The sequence below is a fragment of the Aythya ferina genome (genome assembly GCF_964211825.1).
Source record: "Aythya ferina genome assembly, chromosome: 2".
NCBI lineage: Eukaryota > Metazoa > Chordata > Aves > Anseriformes > Anatidae > Aythya > Aythya ferina.
This window is the reverse complement of record NC_140297.1, coordinates 15,516,373-15,534,761: the sequence shown is the minus strand read 5'-3', so window position 1 is coordinate 15,534,761 and position 18,389 is coordinate 15,516,373. Positions and strand designations below refer to the sequence as shown.

Below are 18,389 nucleotides of genomic sequence, written 5' to 3'. Positions count from 1 at the left end.
GCAAAAACGCACATTTCTGAATTGAGAATCACTGGGAAACGAACAGTAATTCTGCAGCCTCTGCAAGGGAACCTGTGTCCACCTCCTGTGTTTAGGAAGGAGGACGAATATATAACACAACTGGTTTGCTGAGAGGCTCAGTAATGTCTTGTATCACATAACTACCCATAGTTAGTTTACACGTAGAGCTGCAGAAAAGTGGCTTAAGATTTACTAAAAAGCATGGGAGTCAATGGGAAATCCACAGCTGTTAGGTTCTAAAATATATTTGTGGCTCTGAAATCACAACTGAAAACCCAGCACGTGCACTTGTGCCATGCTGCTGTTCAGCTCAATTCATGCAACTGTTCACATGCATGTACCAGCAGGCTGCGACCACAGCTTATGAACAGAGGTCCAAATGTGTTCTCATGTCTGCTTGTGTCCCTAGAGGACGGGATTTCTCTTTGTTAGTTTATAGAAGACACAGTTGATTTAAGACAGAATAGCTAATTTAATAAGCACTCACAGAGTTTGATCATATTATTCCTTTTATACATGGTATTTATTGTTATTTGTTCCCGGATTTCAAGGAAGCCCTCAACCTAGTGATAGCTTTAAATAGTGGAAGGAAGCAATTAAGTATCTTTTCTGAAGATTACATTTTGGTCTTGATTTGAATCACTGAGTGGAAACAAATCTGCCCCAGTTAGGTGCCTGGCTGCACGGAGGCGGGTAGAGATGGAGATTTTTCTTGATAGAACACGTAAGTTTCCTCTGTTAGCAGAAAAAGGAGGTACCTGTTTCAGAACAACTGCAGATGTTAAAGTTTCCTTCTGTGTGACACCTTTCCACCTCAAGAAAGAGAAAACTATGAGGACACGGCAGATCTGGTGGTACAGTATGACAAAAGGGTGCTAATGGTTCCCAGATATTTTATAGCACATACCCAAGACGTGAGATAACTGGGCTCCGGACCCTCCTCAGCCTCAAAGGGTTTGAATTCACATTTCCAGGGAATGCTGTGGATATTCTGGTAAGACCATTCATCATTATTCTTATAATAACAACGTTGCTGTGCAGCCAAAAACAAAAGGCACCAAGACAGAAAAGAAGCTGACAAGGTTTTGACTGTTGTTTAAGTGCTGAAGCACTTGGATGGCAGGAGGTAGAAGAAAAGATGTAAGTGGGGTTCCAGATCCTATTCACTGTAACTATATTGCTGATGGATAAAAGCAAAAAGACTTGGAGATGATCGTTTGGAGTATTAGCTGCCCTTTTTTCTCCCTGAATAACATAATCTGTAGAGGGAAATGAACAACCAGATGCAGAAGAGAGCCTGAACTGCACCTCTCCTGTATCACGCACGACTACTCTGACTTAGTGGACACCAAGCAAAAATCATTAACTGTGGACCTGACCGCTCGGAACCATATGGTCTACGGAGGAACTATGGAGTAAAAGAAGGTAAGGTTAACATTTATCCTTTAACACCTTAAGGCAAGGAGAGACCTACTGAATTTAGACTCCTATGGAGCACAGCAATCCTATTTAGGCAGGCTCTGTTACATACTATGTTTTGCTTCATTGGACTGCATTTCTGTACAAGTTTTCAGTAGGAAAATCCCTTGATGATTTCACTTAATGACTCACAAACTCCTGCAACGAGCTTCAAACCTAAAAAACATTGATCACACACAAAAACAAGCTGTGTAGCTTTCTAGTAAATTGTAAAGATTACTCTTACCATGTCTAAAGCCTACTCAGATAGAAAGATGTTCCAAAAAGACAAAGTAAATAGTTACACAAATCCAGATTTCATGCCAGTGACAGTGACCGAAAGTATCAGGGTGAGGAAAAAAGGGAGCTCAGGGACACCACGAAGATGCTGCCGCTGACAAAGCCTTTTCACCTGTTGAATCAGCAAGCCCCACGAGCAACCTCAGTCTCTTGCCTTCGATGTAACACCTTCTGGAGAGCGCTGCGGTACGGGCAGGCTGACGTCGGGTAGTCAGCACCGCTTCCAAAGCGGGGATGGCTTCTCAAATAGTATGGGTACGCAGAAGCCTCCTGTGCATGGCATTGATTCATGGCTAGATGTCCTCTGCACTACCACACTACTAGTAATTATTTATTTAACAAGAACAGTCATCTGCTGTATTGGACATCTGTCCTCAGCTTGGTCCTCATATGCACACAGAGCTTATTTGTATAAGGTTTTCTTTAACTGTTGAAACATACTTGAGAGGCAAGGTTCCATGGTTCAGGAGTTGCTTTGGAAAGCGTATCGATGCTTCTAAGGCAAGTAGTACATGGACACAGCTCAGAAAAACAAGCCATCCAAGATCACCACATATAGCTAACAGCTTGAGAGCCAACTGAGATGCTCTGTCTCTAGGGAATATTATTTTTTTCCATATAGATTTACTTCAAAATTAAAAAAAGGAATTTATCCTCAGAGTACAGTTTATAGAATAAACTCACAGCTGTATTTTGGAAATGACATGAACTAACAGGTACATTGTGCTCAATGTTCACCATTAAATTAGGAGAGAAACGCAGCTCCTCATATTCTGAAGCGGAGAAGGCAGAGGCCTGCAGCTACATCTAATTGAAACACCAGCAATATGCTTTTACTGTTTAATACCTATAACTTATTCCTAGCTTCAACTACGATGTGCGCCTTTTTTTTCTGAAAAGCCAGTTTGTAATTTCATCTTGCTGTTGCACACCTCTCAAACTACTGTGTTTGATGAAATACCAAATAAAAAAGCAGAATACCCCCCCACATTTCTTTTTCTCTAACTAATCCCATGTTGTTGCATCCTGTCTGCAGAAAGCTGCAATTCCTATAATGACATTACGAAGTTGCTTGAACTTCAGTCAAGGAGAAAATACTAAAACCTATTCATGCTCCTGTTTATGGTAGTGTGCAAGCACATCATAAAGAAAGCTGGTTAGCCTTCCAGAGGCGCTAACAGCAAGACCCTGTGTAGATACTGTGGTTGAAACTAATAGTTTCCTCTATCAACAGCTTCTTCACAAGTATACTTTGAAAGCTTCCTCTTTAAGGATAAATATATGGGGATGGGTTAAGTGTTAAGAACTGAAACACCTCACTTTTTTCCCCAAACGTTGATTTTCTTTACCTCAAAATCTTCACTGCCAAAAATGTTTCCTAATCTGTTCCCAAGACTTTTCTGACAGTCTAAGTCCACCACAGCCTTAATGACTCCAAGCACACCATCTCCAAGACTCCACGCTGTACCAATTCTCACTGTTATCAGTAGCTAGTTTTTCCATTGTAAATACTTAAGTTTTTCATTATTACAAGCACCTCTTTACACAATTGCAATTAAAACAAAGCAAAGCATCTGTTGTTGCATCACTTTTCAAATGCTTTGCAAGCCACCAGTGATTTCTGCCATGATAATTTAATTTCCCCTCTTGCTTAAATGTGGTGCTTTTGCATGGGGGGAGATGAATTTAGCATCCAGCTTGTTCACAAAGGTCTTACTAGTACACAGCATGTTGGCTAAATTTAGCATTTCCATCTCAGATTACAATTAGGAATGCTACCTAATGATTTAAGGCATTCTAGTTGAAAACATGGGCGTCTGTTCCTTGTGGTAGTATTAAATTCCCATACACTCTGCACCACTTACTACTCCCATAAAGAGGCTATTTAATTTTGTGCAACTCAAACCTCGCATTTATCCACACACGGGGAAAAGAAAAGTTTAGTTAAACATATAAATATAGCTCCTTAACACAGCTGGCCGTAATTGATGCTTCTGAGGCTGTACTGCCTTAGTAATATTCCACGACTGCCGTAACGTCTGGCCAAACTTACTTTAATCCAAGGCTTTGTTTTAAAGGGGAAGCAGAGGAGAGGTATGGATGTTCTTAGGCAAAAAGAAAGTCAGTTAATGCAGTGCTGCACGTCTATTTCTTTAAGAGAAAAATGCTTGAAAACGTCCCACTCGCTGTCACGGCAGGTACTACAGGAAATCACAAGCTGGCATACCACAAAGTGCAAACTTAACGGAAACTCCGTTTTTACATGGCAGAGTTACCCACCAGTAACCATCGTGAACACTGGTACAGTTTCGGCGACTAAAACCAAGACGAAAGCCAACTGCTGCTGCAAGAAACCGTAGTGCTACAGCATCCCCACCTCCAAAAAAACCACTTCTGCACTGCCCATCTTGCAACCGCCCCCTGCCCTCAGCTGCCACCTCGGCCTGCAGGGCTGGTGGAGGACACCTTGTTCATCCCCTTCCACATCCAGGCCAATTTTCTGTAAGCTTCAGTGAATTGAACCAGGCCTCCAAAGGGCCAGATGAGTACTGAAAAAGCAACTTCTGCAAGGTCACAGCTGGCTGCTGGAATGACTGACCTTGGTAACTGCGCTGTGCTCCTTGGGTGCTGCTAAACCAATGCGGGCCCACCTACCTTCCTGCCCTGCTCTCCTCGGGTACTGCTCCGTCACAGCGAGACAGTCTGCAGAGCTGTTCTGAGTTATAGATATGTATATATATATTTTTTTTCAATTTGTTTTTAATTTATTCTGACAAAAAATTTAAAAAATAAATAAAAAAAATTAAGACTACTGCAGAGCAAACCACTCTGTTTTTTTATTTCAGGATTCTAATGACAAGAACGTGGCATAACATTAACATCTAGCATCTAAATATTTAATTGTGAGTTGTAAAAAGGTGCGTCATCTAACACAGTTTAGAGTGAGACTTGCACTGAAGCAACTCTCAGCATACTTTGAACATCAGGTAAACGGCCAAGAAAATGGATATACAGAGTTAATAATAAAAATTAAAAAATGGTCATCCCACTACATACAGCTTCATAGACCTGTACTTATTTTTACATACATATACATTAAAAATATATACACACACACACATACAGCCCTATAAACAAAATGACTAATGATGATGATTAATACAATGGCAGTGACAACTGGCTAGGCGTAAGCATGCACTGCAATAGTGGACTTCTCCCAAATTTTAATATGGGAGTTTGAACACTTGGCAAAAAGTTCACCCATCCGACAATAAAAAAAACCAACTGCAATCTCAGTATGAGTAAGTTTTACAAGAGATCCATCACAAGATGCTTTATAAAAAGCCATCCTTGCCTGAACAACCTGCCTATTAATACGCTTTTGCTGCTTTCCGGAGCAGAATTTTAAGCTCGGAGATCACAAAGTACTTGTAAGGGTCCTGCAAAAGATGATAAAAAATGAGGTTTCTCAAAGCATCTGAGCAGATCTGCCAGTTTGTTGCTACTGAATGGCAACACCTGTACTTCTTCAGACCCTAATTTCTGACTTTGCACCCTTTGTCTATAACTCATATTTACTGTAGACAATCCACCTAACTGAAACGCTGAGTTATTTCTCACCTGACCTAGCAAGGTAACATGGATTACTCAAGTCAGAAGAGCACCATCACATGCATGAGCAGATGCTGTAAGGCTCCACAACGGTTTATACCAATTTAATTCTGGATTGTTGCAGTTCCACACTCCTCTGATCACAAGCCACACATTTTACCATTCCTCCCCTTACCCTAACGAGTGTTACTAGTAATGCACATGGCCACCCACTCGAAGCAGCTGATTTAATGGTAAGTTATTTTTTGTCATGCTATTTTTCGACCAGATCAGCTACTTCAGTGACTTACTGTACTGCCTTGTGCCTTCCACTGCTGGTGCAAGGAGGATGAAGACTGCAAGCTACAGGCAGCAGGGAGAATCAGACTGCAACAGTTATGACCTACTTTGGCATAAATTGCTGCAAGACCATGTTCCTATGAAAATGCAATGCATTTTCACTGGAACGTATGGTCCAAGGGCTACTGGGACACTTTATGAAACACAAAATTCAGGTCAATTTGCAGAACACAAGTGGTTTTCATAGTTTTGAGTTCTCCTTAATGAGCAAGTTCCTTTTTTTCTTTAAACTCTGCAGAAAGACAGTATTAAAACTGCTGCCAGCTACAAGCAAACATTAATAATATTAAATACAGACATTAATTCATTCAGAAAGTGAAACTGCATTGAAAATTATGCACCAAAAAGAGCCAGTATCTATGCAAGCTTTTTTAATACTATCTAAACACCCTCCAAATTGGTCAGCTGGCAGCGAAAGAAGTGCTGGCAGCAATTTTACAGTTAGTTACTTTTTAATGCTAAAGCTGAGTTCTTTGCTGAAACTGCTGATGTCAGCAACGTGGCTACGTAACATTTTGATCTGGCCTTTGAAAATTCAAGCAACATCTGCAGTGGAGGGAGGTAGCACAGAGGAAAAAATAATGTTTATCGCTGTTTTTTCAATTTTATGATGCAGTTTAAACAACCTATAGCTGATATGTATAGTATGTTCTTCCGAAAAAGGAAATTTGCTGTTTCCTTTTTTTTTTAAAACACCCACGTCCACACCCAAGAAAATCTAAACACTGACATTCTTGAACATTTGTTTCTCACACAGATTCTTATTTGCATAGAAATGAGAAAAACAAAACAGATAAGGAATGCCCCATTTTCGAACTGCACAGGAAAAGCAAAGAAAAAATGTTACCTCCTAAAACTTTACACTTAGAGATATTTTGCAAATTGACATAGGCTACATTCATGCACAATTAAGGATAGATTTGTATCTATTCTGAGGCAAAACCATAAGGCCTACATTTCAAAAATGGCCAAGACTTGTATTTTACAGAAATCAGCCACAGTACTACTCTCAGTATCTGGACAATCTCCAGCTAACGCCAGAAATTGGGCACATTAACGTATACTAAATACAAGCTTGCAAAAACACAAAAGAAACTTCATAGAATGTAATTCCTGACTTTCTCCTATGCCCATCAAAACTGATTTTAACACACTAAAACACAATTTCAAGTCCAAAAAGAGAAAAAACGGCCTGAACACACTGTTTCAAAGGCAGCAAATAATCAACCTTACACTGGTTGATCTTGTGTATCGTGCTAATAAAACTACCTCATTTCTTCTTTTTATCATCAGAAGAAGGTATGTTTCACAGGATGAGTGCAAAATTTTCAGTTACTCCACTATTAAAGATGCTTTAATAACACAGGAACTCATCCTGATGCAGAATTTAATGCAATTTTAATCACAACCAACTACTGAGATGCGTCACCTCTTGATCCTTTGGAGAGTGCTTTATATTTAACATCAAAAAAATTGCAGTCGTTTGTATTTATCTTCACTTCAAAAACAGTCCTTCCTTTCACCTGTTCTCATCTTCACACAAAAGCCTGAATCTAAGATCAGTAAAAACAGATAGCTGAGGTGCTCGGCAGAGCGTGGGTGTTGCCCGGCTTAATACTTGGGCAACTGAAGCTGCAGAGGATGCTGGCCAAAATGCCCCAACGCCAGGCCCGCCAAGTGATGTCCTGCAGTTCCTGCTAGGCTCATGATGCTCACGTTACTGCACAGCTCATCGGGACAGAGTGGCACTGGACCCCAGGTTGGGACAGGATAAGGCCACGGCACACTGCCCCGTACAAAGGCACCAAACCGAAGGGCTTCCCCCGCAGCCAGCCCGCTGCACCCCGGTAAGATGCATCAACTGCAGCTCCTTCAACGAAAATTAACAAACCGTGCAATGACTGATTCTCCTTATTTATTATTTTTTCCCTTTACAAAAACGAACAGCCCCACGTCCTGATCTCCATACATGCTTCAAGGTCAAGGTTGTATCAAACCAGCAAGCTCAGCAGCAGGTTTCTTTTTCAAAAACACGATTTCGGGGATTAATACACGTAATAGCCAAGATACTGCCTTTGACTTACAAGAATCACCATTTCCTAAATGAAATGCTGACTCTTTCTAAATTGATCTAATCCAATTATTTTTCTTCTCTTTTAAATAACCACAATTCAGTCATTTTCGCATGAGGGTGATTTCAGTGTTTCAGTTTAGCCCAATATATATAATTACTGTTTTTCATTTTACCGCAAGTGAACGAGAAAAGAGGATACTTTCACTTTTTCAGTTCAGCTTCCACATCAAAAGTGCCATTACCTGTACAGTTCTACACGTAAAAAGAAAATTATTTGTTAATATTCATAACAGTAAACTAATTACACATGATTACTTGTACATAGTATGGATACTACACAGAAGTCTACACTTTAATATGAGTCCATATAAATGATGGCTCTCCTTCCTGCTCATACACTAGAAACTATCGACAGCAGAAGTTAAAACTAAGTGAACTCAAAGCTAGGACTAAGTTGAGCACAAGCAATCTTGTACAAAACACAAATCATAAATTCATAAATTCATAAACTGCATAAATCATAAACTGCAAATATTATGTTGATTTTTTTTTAAGGGGAAAACACTATATTGAACTTGTTATAGCTTATAAGCATTTGAGCATTTTAAGAAGAATCTGCAATTAAATGTGGTCTCACAAATGAGAGGTTTAGGGAAAATATCTATAGACAGGAAACTAATGGTTTGTTGGCAGAACTTGAGAACTACATTAATTTCACAGAGACACATGATGTTTTTCTCTGAGAAAGCGAAAAGAATGAAAACGATGGTGAGAAAACACCAAACTCTTCTTAGCTCTTCCTAGCAATAACAAAGTTAAGATTCCAGGCTCAATTTTGTTACTCATAACTCTCCCCTCTAATAAAAACCACAAGAATACTAATGATATTTCACTGCTGCTGCTGGAAAAGAAAAAGCACATGAAAGGGCTTTTAAGACAGAAAACATATTTCATAACCCTTTTTGCAGCTGACTGTAAAGAGAAATTGAGAAAGATATAGACAAAAAGATCCTTCTAATACACAAAATAGCTTTTATTCAGTGACATCCCAAAGAGGATTATAGGTCGGGTAGGAATCCCATCACCTTTCCCCAAAGTAAATATTGATATTATAGTCTCGCCAAGCTGCTTTTGTGCATTTGCTTGGTTATGCACAAGTTTTGTACTAAATTACTGACTTCACCATCTCTGCAGATTTAAAACATCTTCAAATTGTTAATGGGACAATTAAATACCCTAGGAAGCCCACAGAATCACTCTAATTGGTTTAAGAATAGAAAAGTAAAAGGTGGTTATTACAAAAATAGAGTATGTTTATTAGCAACATTCTTCTACAGAGTACACCCTCAATACTGAAAAACACAGCTGTACTACTTAGTGATGCCAGTGAGATGCCTGTTGTCTTATTTTCTATTCACAGAAGTCAGAATTTTCATTTTCTCTGCATGACATTTCCAAAATAATCTATTAAGCAAGCTGATATATGTTTTACATCAGACTAGAAGCTCCTACAGCCAAAGCACATGTTGTTTTCTCACAATTAAGTTGTATATACTTTTTCTGGTACTTACATTACTCATCCACATGGGGGGAAAGAAGTAAATTTAGAGAAAGGTCTTATTGGAAATCTACCCTGACTTAAAATTTCAAGTTTAGGTTACCAGGCCATGCCCATGGAGGACAAACTGGGGAAGAACAACAACAACAAAAAATAATAATTGAATTTGTTTTTCCATTTCTGGGTAAACATGAAAAAGACTCTGTAGGCTACCCCAGGATGTCCATAACTATGACAACGCACAGACACTGGTCAATACTGTGGTCAGCTGTGGGTACTGCACAGCAAGTAACATCAGCCTTTATTCAGAAGGTTTACAACACAATATGTCACAAAACAGAGCAACACAGGAAGAACTACACGGAAAAAAAAAAAAAAAAAAAAAAAAAGATTATATTGGCCAGTAAGTGACAACATCAATTAATATTAGAACAAACCAACTAATTTTGACTTTTTGTCACAAAAGGAGCCTTAAATCTGGGCACAATACTGCCAACATCTGACCAGGAGATCACGCTGCAGAACGTGTTCATCTGCAGTTCTCTTCAAGTTTTGTGATTCTCTGTCACCCCCTGCTTGAAAAATAATCAAGATCCTCTTCAGAAATACCAGCTAAGCCTCTGCTAGGCTAAAGATTCATTTTCCTGTAAAGCCTTAAGATGCACATCATCGTGTAAAAAATCCCAATGCATATATACACGAAAGCTCTTAACAAGCACACTACTGTTATGAAGTGTCTTCAGAGCAAGGCAGAGTAGAGACAAGTGCATAATTAGCAATATACGAGATGGGATATGAGAGGCAGGAAAGTACAGAGCTAATTCTGAGCTTTCTGCTGCTGAGAGACAGGCAAATTTCTATGGGGGCACAGAATGTGGTAGATAGCATAAAAATTTAGTCATAGGGAAATAGCACACAAACTGGTAAGTACTTTTAAAATGACAATAAAAAAAAATCTAACTACAAGTCGCCTTAATTGCATTTTAAAGAATTATTTAATTTATGTAATTGCTTTATGACCTCTACCAGTGGATTCTGAGAAGCTTAAAAAAGAAAAAAGACATTCCAACAAGGGTTCCCTCTCAGAGGGCTCACCGCAGTTTCTAAAAATAAAAATTTGCCAAGGAGAACAGTCAACCTATAAAATAAACAAATACATACATCACTTGAAATTCCAGAAAAGAAAATAACAGCAGAACAGGCTCCACTGCTGCCAAGCCTGGATTCCTCTTCCAGGTCTAACTAATGTCCTTCCAAGTGTCATCTGAGAAGGCACGATGAATCTTAAAGCCAGTTACCTTGACATACTTAATTAACATTGATTTAAAAAAAAAATAAATTAAAGTGCTTGTTTTAATTGCAGTTTTGCAAGGTCTGACTGCTTGCAACAGTAGCTCTCACATGGAAGATGCACAAAAAGTATTTGGAAAGGTGGCAGGGATGGGGAGGTAGGGCCCATCAACTGCCAGAAAATGTCCATTCTGGCTCTGTTCTTTCCCCCCAAAAAAAACACTCATGAGACCACACACTGGGGGCAACATTTTCTGTCAACTAGCAGGGAACGGAAGGCATCTGCACCCTACCTGCAGTGGTGACATGTACTGAGGCTGTGCCAGGCATCACGCATTCGTCCGCATTTATTTCTGCAGGTGCCCACCTCCATGTCTGCTGCTAGAGGAGAATGAGCAACATCAGGGGGAACCTGTTCCAAAAGCACAGCCTCTGATAGCTTACAAAAAAGGTCCCACTGCAGAGCAGGTACTTCATCGGTCCTTAACAGCAGTCATGCGGCAGCCACCATCAGGACTGTTTCTGAAGGCCGCGCTGCCACAAAGAGCCATGTGGTCCGTAACAGGCTGGGCCTCGGGCTTCACCAAGGGGCACGTGTGCATCACACCCATCGTCTAAATCAAGAGTGGTGGAAGGTGGGCTTGACAACTGCTTATGGGCAAGCTGAAGTGCTCATACCAAAGGCAGAGAGAGAACTATATTCGGGGCAACAGCATGCGTCAGCCCCGCGGCTGTGTCACCCTCTGAGCTGGCCCTGCTGCTGCCCAAGTTACTACTTCCTGAGCTGTAGCAAATGTGCTCTTTTTAAAACTGCATGACAGCAGATCTGCCCCGAGAGAAGTACGGGGAGCATGGCTAAGAGCAGAGGGATGAGAACATGAATCAGGAAGAAAGAACAGCAGGAAAAGTTTCCGGACAGTTTGCATTCAGCAGTGGGAATCACTTCCCAAAGGAAGTGGCAGAAGATTAACCACTCGAGTCACTTAAACTCAACAAGACAAAACACTGCAATTCTGCACTCACATCAGAAGCTCATGAATATTCCAGAGAAAACTTGCAGCCCTCTGAATCTGTCCCTCGTGAGGGCGGACACAACTAGGACCATTATGCAGATGGGACAAACGCGTGTCCAGAGCCAAATGGTCTCCCTGGCTGCACAAAAAGGACACCAGATCTGTAACTGCTGACACTTCATTTTTGAAGTAAGACTGGTTATTTATCACTCGGCTGGCAAAGAGGCACAGCACTTACCAGCTCCAACTTTGACTACGGTAAGGTACCATCCTCCAAGCCTGTTGAGTTTGCACCTTCCACTTCATGAAACATCTTTGAAAAGGACAAAAGTTGAAGGTGTTCTCATCATGAACTTGCCTCGTCTTGCCTACCTATTGCCAATGGCTCACTGTTTTTGCAACCCTTAAAAATATAGCCTTAGGCAGACTTGCAAAATGCTACTTAATCATTTGCCAGAGGCAAATAATTTTTTTTTTGGTGACAGGACAATGAATCATCAGTTTCATCACGGGGGTGGACGCGGACAATGAATGTCTTCGCTACTTTTAGAGTCTTGCTTAATTTGTCAAATTTAAGTCCTTCTAGTCGCACAATGCTTCTTTAAAAGGAAAAAAAAAAAAGTTACTATCAAGTCATCTCATTTCACAGTAGGAAACTGGTTCTTCTCACCCCGCCACCATCACCTAGTGAATGTGCCAGGAGCGCAGATTATCTAAAGCCGTCTCCACACACACGAAGCCCCACTCCATTTCAACACCTGAGCACATGCTCAGCGCCTGCCACAAGCGGTTTGACTGATCTGAATGGCAACGAGCCCTCCTCTTAAAGGTTTGTGTGCGTTGGCATGAACAGGACTGCAGCACCAAGCTGGTAAATCCACCAGAAAATCAGCATTTTTCACCCAACAAGTATGCACACATGTGTTGGCATGAATGCACCGTTGTATTATACAAAGGAGAAACCCAGCAGAAATGAAGAACTCCTGTCCAACTTTTTTTTGATAAAGAAACACAGCCACGAAGACCACCTGATGAGTCTAACAGGCAGGCAGACGTTTATTCCATAAGACGAAGACATCTGACATTGGCGCTAAACACGACCTAACAGTGAGTCAGGGAAGAATTTCCGATCCCTTCACCCTTCAAGCTTCCTCCCAGCCATCTGGTACACGAAGGCAGCGATACTGGACAAAACGCGCCGCTCGCATTGTTTTAGGGCATTTCAGAAACCACCACGTGAAAAGGGATCGCATAAAAGCCCCCCACCCCAAAACAAGCTCGTATAGAGCGAAGGCTCAGCGCCAGCAGAAAAGGCACCGAGCTGAAGGCAGCCCGAGCGCTGCCTTGTGCCCCCGCAGCCATTCAAACAATCCAACAGGCCCAAAACCTCGAGATAGCCGCCCAAATTCCTGCCCTGCCCCACTCCTGTCACTCGCCCCTTCCCCTCCGCCATGCAGGCAGCCCCGCAGGGCGGACACCCCTCGGTGTATGCGTGTGTGTGTGTGCGGGGGGCGCCTCCAACTTCACGGACACCGGGGGTAGGGGGCGGGGGGACGGCCACCGAAGCGAGCTCCCCGCATCCCTCCCGGGGCCGGGCGGACAAAGGGGCCAGCGGGCGGGGAGGCCCGAGGCCGCCGTCCCGCCGCCACAGGAAGGAGCCGCAGCCCGGGCCCGGCACCTTCCCGCCCCGCTCCCGGGGCCAGGCGGCTCCCGGCCGGGGAGGAGCCGCGCTCTGCGCCCGCCGCCAGCGGAGCCCTCCCGGACCCCTTCCCGGGGGCTCCCCGCCTCCCATCCCCGCCCGGGAGGCTCCGAGCCATTTCCCGGGGGGGCTCCAACCTCCTCCCGGGGGTCTCCAACCTCCTCCCGGGGGGCTCCCGTCCCACCCCCGTCCCCCCGCTACCTCGGCCATGGCCGCGGCGCTGCTGGCTCCTGCCAGGGGGCGCGCTCCGGGCCGCCCGCCTGCGGCTCCCCCCGCGCCCCGGCGTCCCGGGAGCGGGCTGGGCTGGGCTGGGCTGGGCTGTGCACGGCGGGGCGCCCTGCCTGCCTCCCTCCTCGTCCCTCTGGTCCTCTCCTCTCCCGTCCTGTCCTGTCCTGTCCTGTCCTGTCCGGCTGCCCTCCGCTCCTCCGGGGTGTCGGGGGGGGTGCCCGGCGCACGGGGCGGCGGGGGAAGGGAGAGGAGGGAGGGAGGGAGGGAAGGGGAGGGAGGGGAAGGTCCGCGCTCGGCCGCCCTCTCCCCGCCCCGGAAACACATTCCTCCCCGCTGCCGTCAAGCCCCGGGCGGGGGCGCGGAGGAGGCGCTCCGGGCTGCGGCTTGAGGAGGGAAGGAGGGCGAGAAGGGCGAGCAGGGGGGCTGGAAGGCGAGCAGGGGGGCTGGAAGGCGAGCAGCGGGGCGGGAGGGCTCGCCCTGGCCGCCGAGCAGCACGGCTTGGCCGCCCCGCCTGGCGCTGGTTGCGCCCCATCAACAGCCCCGCCGGGCACGGGACGGGCTCTCGGGGATCGCCGGTGTCCCCGCTGTCCCCCAGCTCCCCCGGAGGCGGCCGCCATCGCCTTATTTGGTGGCGTTTCATCAGCTGCACGCCCGCCGTCGGGGCTGGGAGCACGCAGGGGCCCCGCGCTTCCCGGCCCCGGGTGTGAGGGAGCGGCAGGGAGCGGGCGGGGTCCGTGTGCTGAGCCCCGGGGCAGAGCCCAGCGGGGTCCCCAGCCCCGGGGAAGGAGCCTGCTGCTCCTCTCCGAGTGCCCCCCGACGTGGGGAGCCGCTGATGGAGAAGGGAAAAGTGGCACTCGGGGCTCTTCGGGGAGGTAAAGTGCCGCAGGGCGCCCTGTGCTTTGGGACCGACCTGCTGCCGCTGGAGCTTGTGCCAGTGCTTCTTTGGGAAGGATAACTCACGACCGATAATCGTTTTTATCCCTTTTCCTCCAGTTTCTTACTAACAGCGCTTTAAAATAAAAATAGAAACTCTTTCTGCCTTACTCAGGCACGTGTGGTGTGGATGCGTCTTCCCTTTGTGCAGTTGTTGAGGATGGAGTCTCTTGATGCAGCAACAAACTTTTAATGCTGGTTCAGCTGCAATCCTACAACTTTACACCGTGTTTAGAAAATGAAATTGTCGGTTGCTTTCCAAGCAACTTCATCACAAGCAAACACCGAACAACCAAAGTGGCAAAGAAATAACTCGCACGATGAGAGATAAAGAAGCCAGGAACCATATGGTGCAGCAGTTAACTTAGCATGCATTATTAATGCTGCCAGGAACAGGGAAACAAGCTGCCATAAAAACAAACTTCCGAAACAGCATATCACACAAAACAAAAGCAAATGCAGGATGAATAGCAATCTGCCACAAGGCATTTAGGTACTGGGGGAGAAAAATGTCTTTAGGCGAGGTATCTATCCTTACTGTAAGAAAAAATAAATAAATCATGCTTTGCCAGAATATGCAAAGTGCAAGTGGACATGCAGTATGGTGTACTGCAAACAAGCAGTGGCAAATATGGCCCCCATTCTCATGGCTGTGGCTTGCTGGGGCTGAGGAGTCAATAAACTGTTAGCAAACTGGTGCTTCCAATGCTACCACAGCTCCCAGCGCAGACATCTGCGCGTCAAGTTGCCAGTGGCTGACTGTGCGATAGGAAGCTGGCAGGAAAAGCCTCCCAAATGGCTGAAAAGAATCGCTGAATTATTTGGCTGCTTTCTGGACTCCTTTTGGAGAGTGCAGATGTGCACGAATGCCATTTGTTATTTTCCAACACTTCTGAAGTACTAAAGATGTCAGAGAAAATGCTGGAGGTATCTGAGCCAGCAGACGCAACTGCAGATGATGTCAAAATGTTTAACGTAGCATCTCCATATTGTGGTATACACAACATCTGTGAGAGTGAGTGAACATTTTTGCATGAAGGCGATCAAGCAAAGGCAGGTTTCCATGGTCTGAGCAGGCAGCAGGGAAGTGTTTGTTTGCTGTTAGGCGTGGGTATCATTTCTGGGAATCCACAGCCTTGCATCTTACAGAAAATAGGTGAGCAAATGTGACACCAAGCAAAGGAGTATGAAATTGTGTGTATTCACTCAGTATTTACACCAATTTTTTTTTTTCATATTGCTGGATTTGCTTTCCGTTAGCTATTGCTTATTCTGTAATTTTGAGAGATTGTGGTTCTTTGCTACTGGACTCGGATGTAGGTTTTTCACTCTTCCTTCTCCATGTACATGCATGTGTCAAACCAATACAATAATTGGAAAATATCAGAATTATATTACTTCAGTTAGCTTAACTTAATTTTATTTATTCAGCGTAATTATATTAAAATAATATTATTATTTTTCCCTGATTTCTTCATGTATATTTAATACTTGGATTATATTTAGGAAACCATAAGCACTGTCACTTGGTAATGGTGCCTTTCATTTTCCGTGTAATCTACATGCATTTTCTGTGAACAATGTAAGACATAAATTTCTGTGCTGCAAAATAGACTGTCTCAGGGGAGCTGGCAAAGTGATGTCTGCAGACATACCAACAGAAATAGCAAAATAGTTTGTAAATACCTCTCGTTTTTACGATTGTTTGCATATCATATTATCGAAAAAGTCATAAGTAGTCAGAAAAATATTTTAGCATTTTAGTTATTGCTTTCAAAATGGCTACAGTATATTTGGAAAAATATATTACTTAGTGAGTACAGCTGATTTAATTACATGGAGTTATCTTTTGTACCTACTAGAGTTTTGCTATAAAAGTCCATTAAAGAATATGTTTTAATTCTGTCTAGCTATCTTTTAATCTGAGCCATTGGCAAAAGAGAGCCACATATCATGGAAAAGTAGCGAGTGGTTGGTGGAGCACCAGGTCGCAGCCTGAGAATCTCTGGCCAATTTTCAGAGCATCATTTTATCTGTAGGTACCAATATATACATTTTGGGGTGGGGTTCTTGGTTGCAGTTCCCCGGTGGCTGCAGGTTGTTGGCACCCACTGAGCTCTGGTGGGTGCCCAAGCCCATGCAGCTAGGGGGATGTCACGGCTGTTCTCCACCTCGCTGCCTCTGCTCCTGAAGCTCAGCAAAGGGTTTAAAGGGAGATGCTTTGCAACGGGGGCCACAGCGAGGAGTGCTGCGTTTTGCATGTTGGTCCCCACATGCCCACAATTAGGCAGGCTCTCCCCAGAGCATTGCTCCTTCCCACCTCGCTCATAATCTCACCACTTCCTAATACAAGTCTTCGCTGCTTCACACCATATGAGATAACAGCCTGTCTCAGCCTCATTGAGTGTTATCTGTACTGCTCTTTCCCAACATGTGTTACTGAGAGTGGAGTACTTTCTTTCTCTTTTTCCCCCCTTCTTTTCTTTTCTCCCCCTTCCTGTTCAAAATGCTTCTAACCTACCTAGGACTTCATTTTTTTTTTCTTTTTTATTTTCAAACTAAAAAAAAAACAAACACCACCACCACACCATGCCATAAAAGCAAGGCAGACCTCCTGGGATGCTGCCACCTCGGTGAGCACCAACCTTCCCTGCCCTGGCCTGGGAGTGGAGCAGCATCCATGGCCCCTGCTAAGGAACCGCAGCCACCTCTGCATGGTTGTGGAGGTGCATGGCGAGCAAGGGGCCCTGCTGGAATCTTCTCAGCATGGGGTTGTGCCTTTTGAGAGGGAGAATGAAGGAGATGTTAGACACGGCCACAAGACCGCTAGCACGTAGTATTAAAAGATGGGCTCGCTTGGTGCAGGAAGCAATGGTGCTAAGTGGTTGTGGTCATTAATTCTCATGTCAGCCTCTGTCTCTTTTTTTCACAGATGCAGACAGCGAGCTGACCTGGCAGCTTATCGGCCACGTACAATGTGCCCATTATACAGAGTGGTACATTTACATTGGGGTGAGTTTCTCCTGCCCTACACAAAGGCTGGAGTGACGTGAGTCACAGGGACGGCGAGCTGGAAGATTGCAGCAGATTGTAGTCTGGCAGCAAAGACTTGCTCTCCAAGACTGTCCACTTGCAGGACACTGAATGCCCTGCTGGATCAGGTTCCAGATCTGTTTCTGGATCGGCCTCCTGGTCACGTTCAGCACTTAGCTGCAGTAAGCTTGATACATTAACGCCTGGTTTATGATCAACGCTTAGCTCTATATTTTGTTTAATCAGTCCTGTGTCTAACATGAAGCTAAAAAGGTCAGAGTCCACCAAGCCCTTCCTTCAGCTCAGCAGTGTTTAAGAACACCTTGTGGCTCTGGCTGTCAGGCAGCAGGAGGACAAGAGGGCATCCATTGCACAGGCATGCAGCGGGCTGCTGGGGCTGAAGGGCAGCTTGGGTTATAGCTGTGCTGTGCCCCGTCAGTCTGTCTGACTTCCTCTGGCTCTTCTTCTGCCTTTACTTCACCCACAAAACTCCTCCCTCATCCTTTTGTGCATATTTTTGAATCAGCTAAGCTATTTCTGTTGCAGTCCTGTTTTCCCTGCTATCAATAGTATACGCATTCCTTGTTGGCCACATGGATGTATTTCTTCCTAAGCTGCTTTCTGAATCTCTATCATTACAAAGACAACTTATTTTATGTATAAATTCTTTAAAATGTTTTGTCTCTCATAAACAAGGTAGAAATCCTTTTCCATGCCTAGGCATGAAGTACAGGCTCCTACCGTGTTCCAAAATAAGGAAGTGAGTAGGATTTAAACAAAGAGAATAAAGTCATTTAGATTTGTGTTCCAAGGAAAGGCTTATGATAACAC

The 18,389-nt window shown here is 44.2% G+C and overlaps 1 protein-coding gene across 3 annotated transcripts in view; it reads right to left on the bottom strand.

Annotated features, from left to right (window-relative positions):
• The window catches only part of ITGB1 (integrin subunit beta 1), a 43,857-nt gene extending 30,096 nt beyond the window's left edge, over nt 1-13,761 (bottom strand). The window contains exon 1 of one of the 3 annotated variants that reach the window (XM_084511293.1): nt 13,566-13,761. In XM_084511293.1, coding sequence (XP_084367419.1) covers nt 13,566-13,574 — 9 coding nt within the window. In that variant the 5' untranslated portion in view covers nt 13,575-13,761. The remainder of the gene's footprint in view (nt 1-13,565) is intronic. The other 2 variants (XM_084511292.1, XM_084511291.1) reach the window with 2 other exon arrangements.
• Nucleotides 13,762-18,389: the final 4,628 nt, after the last annotated feature.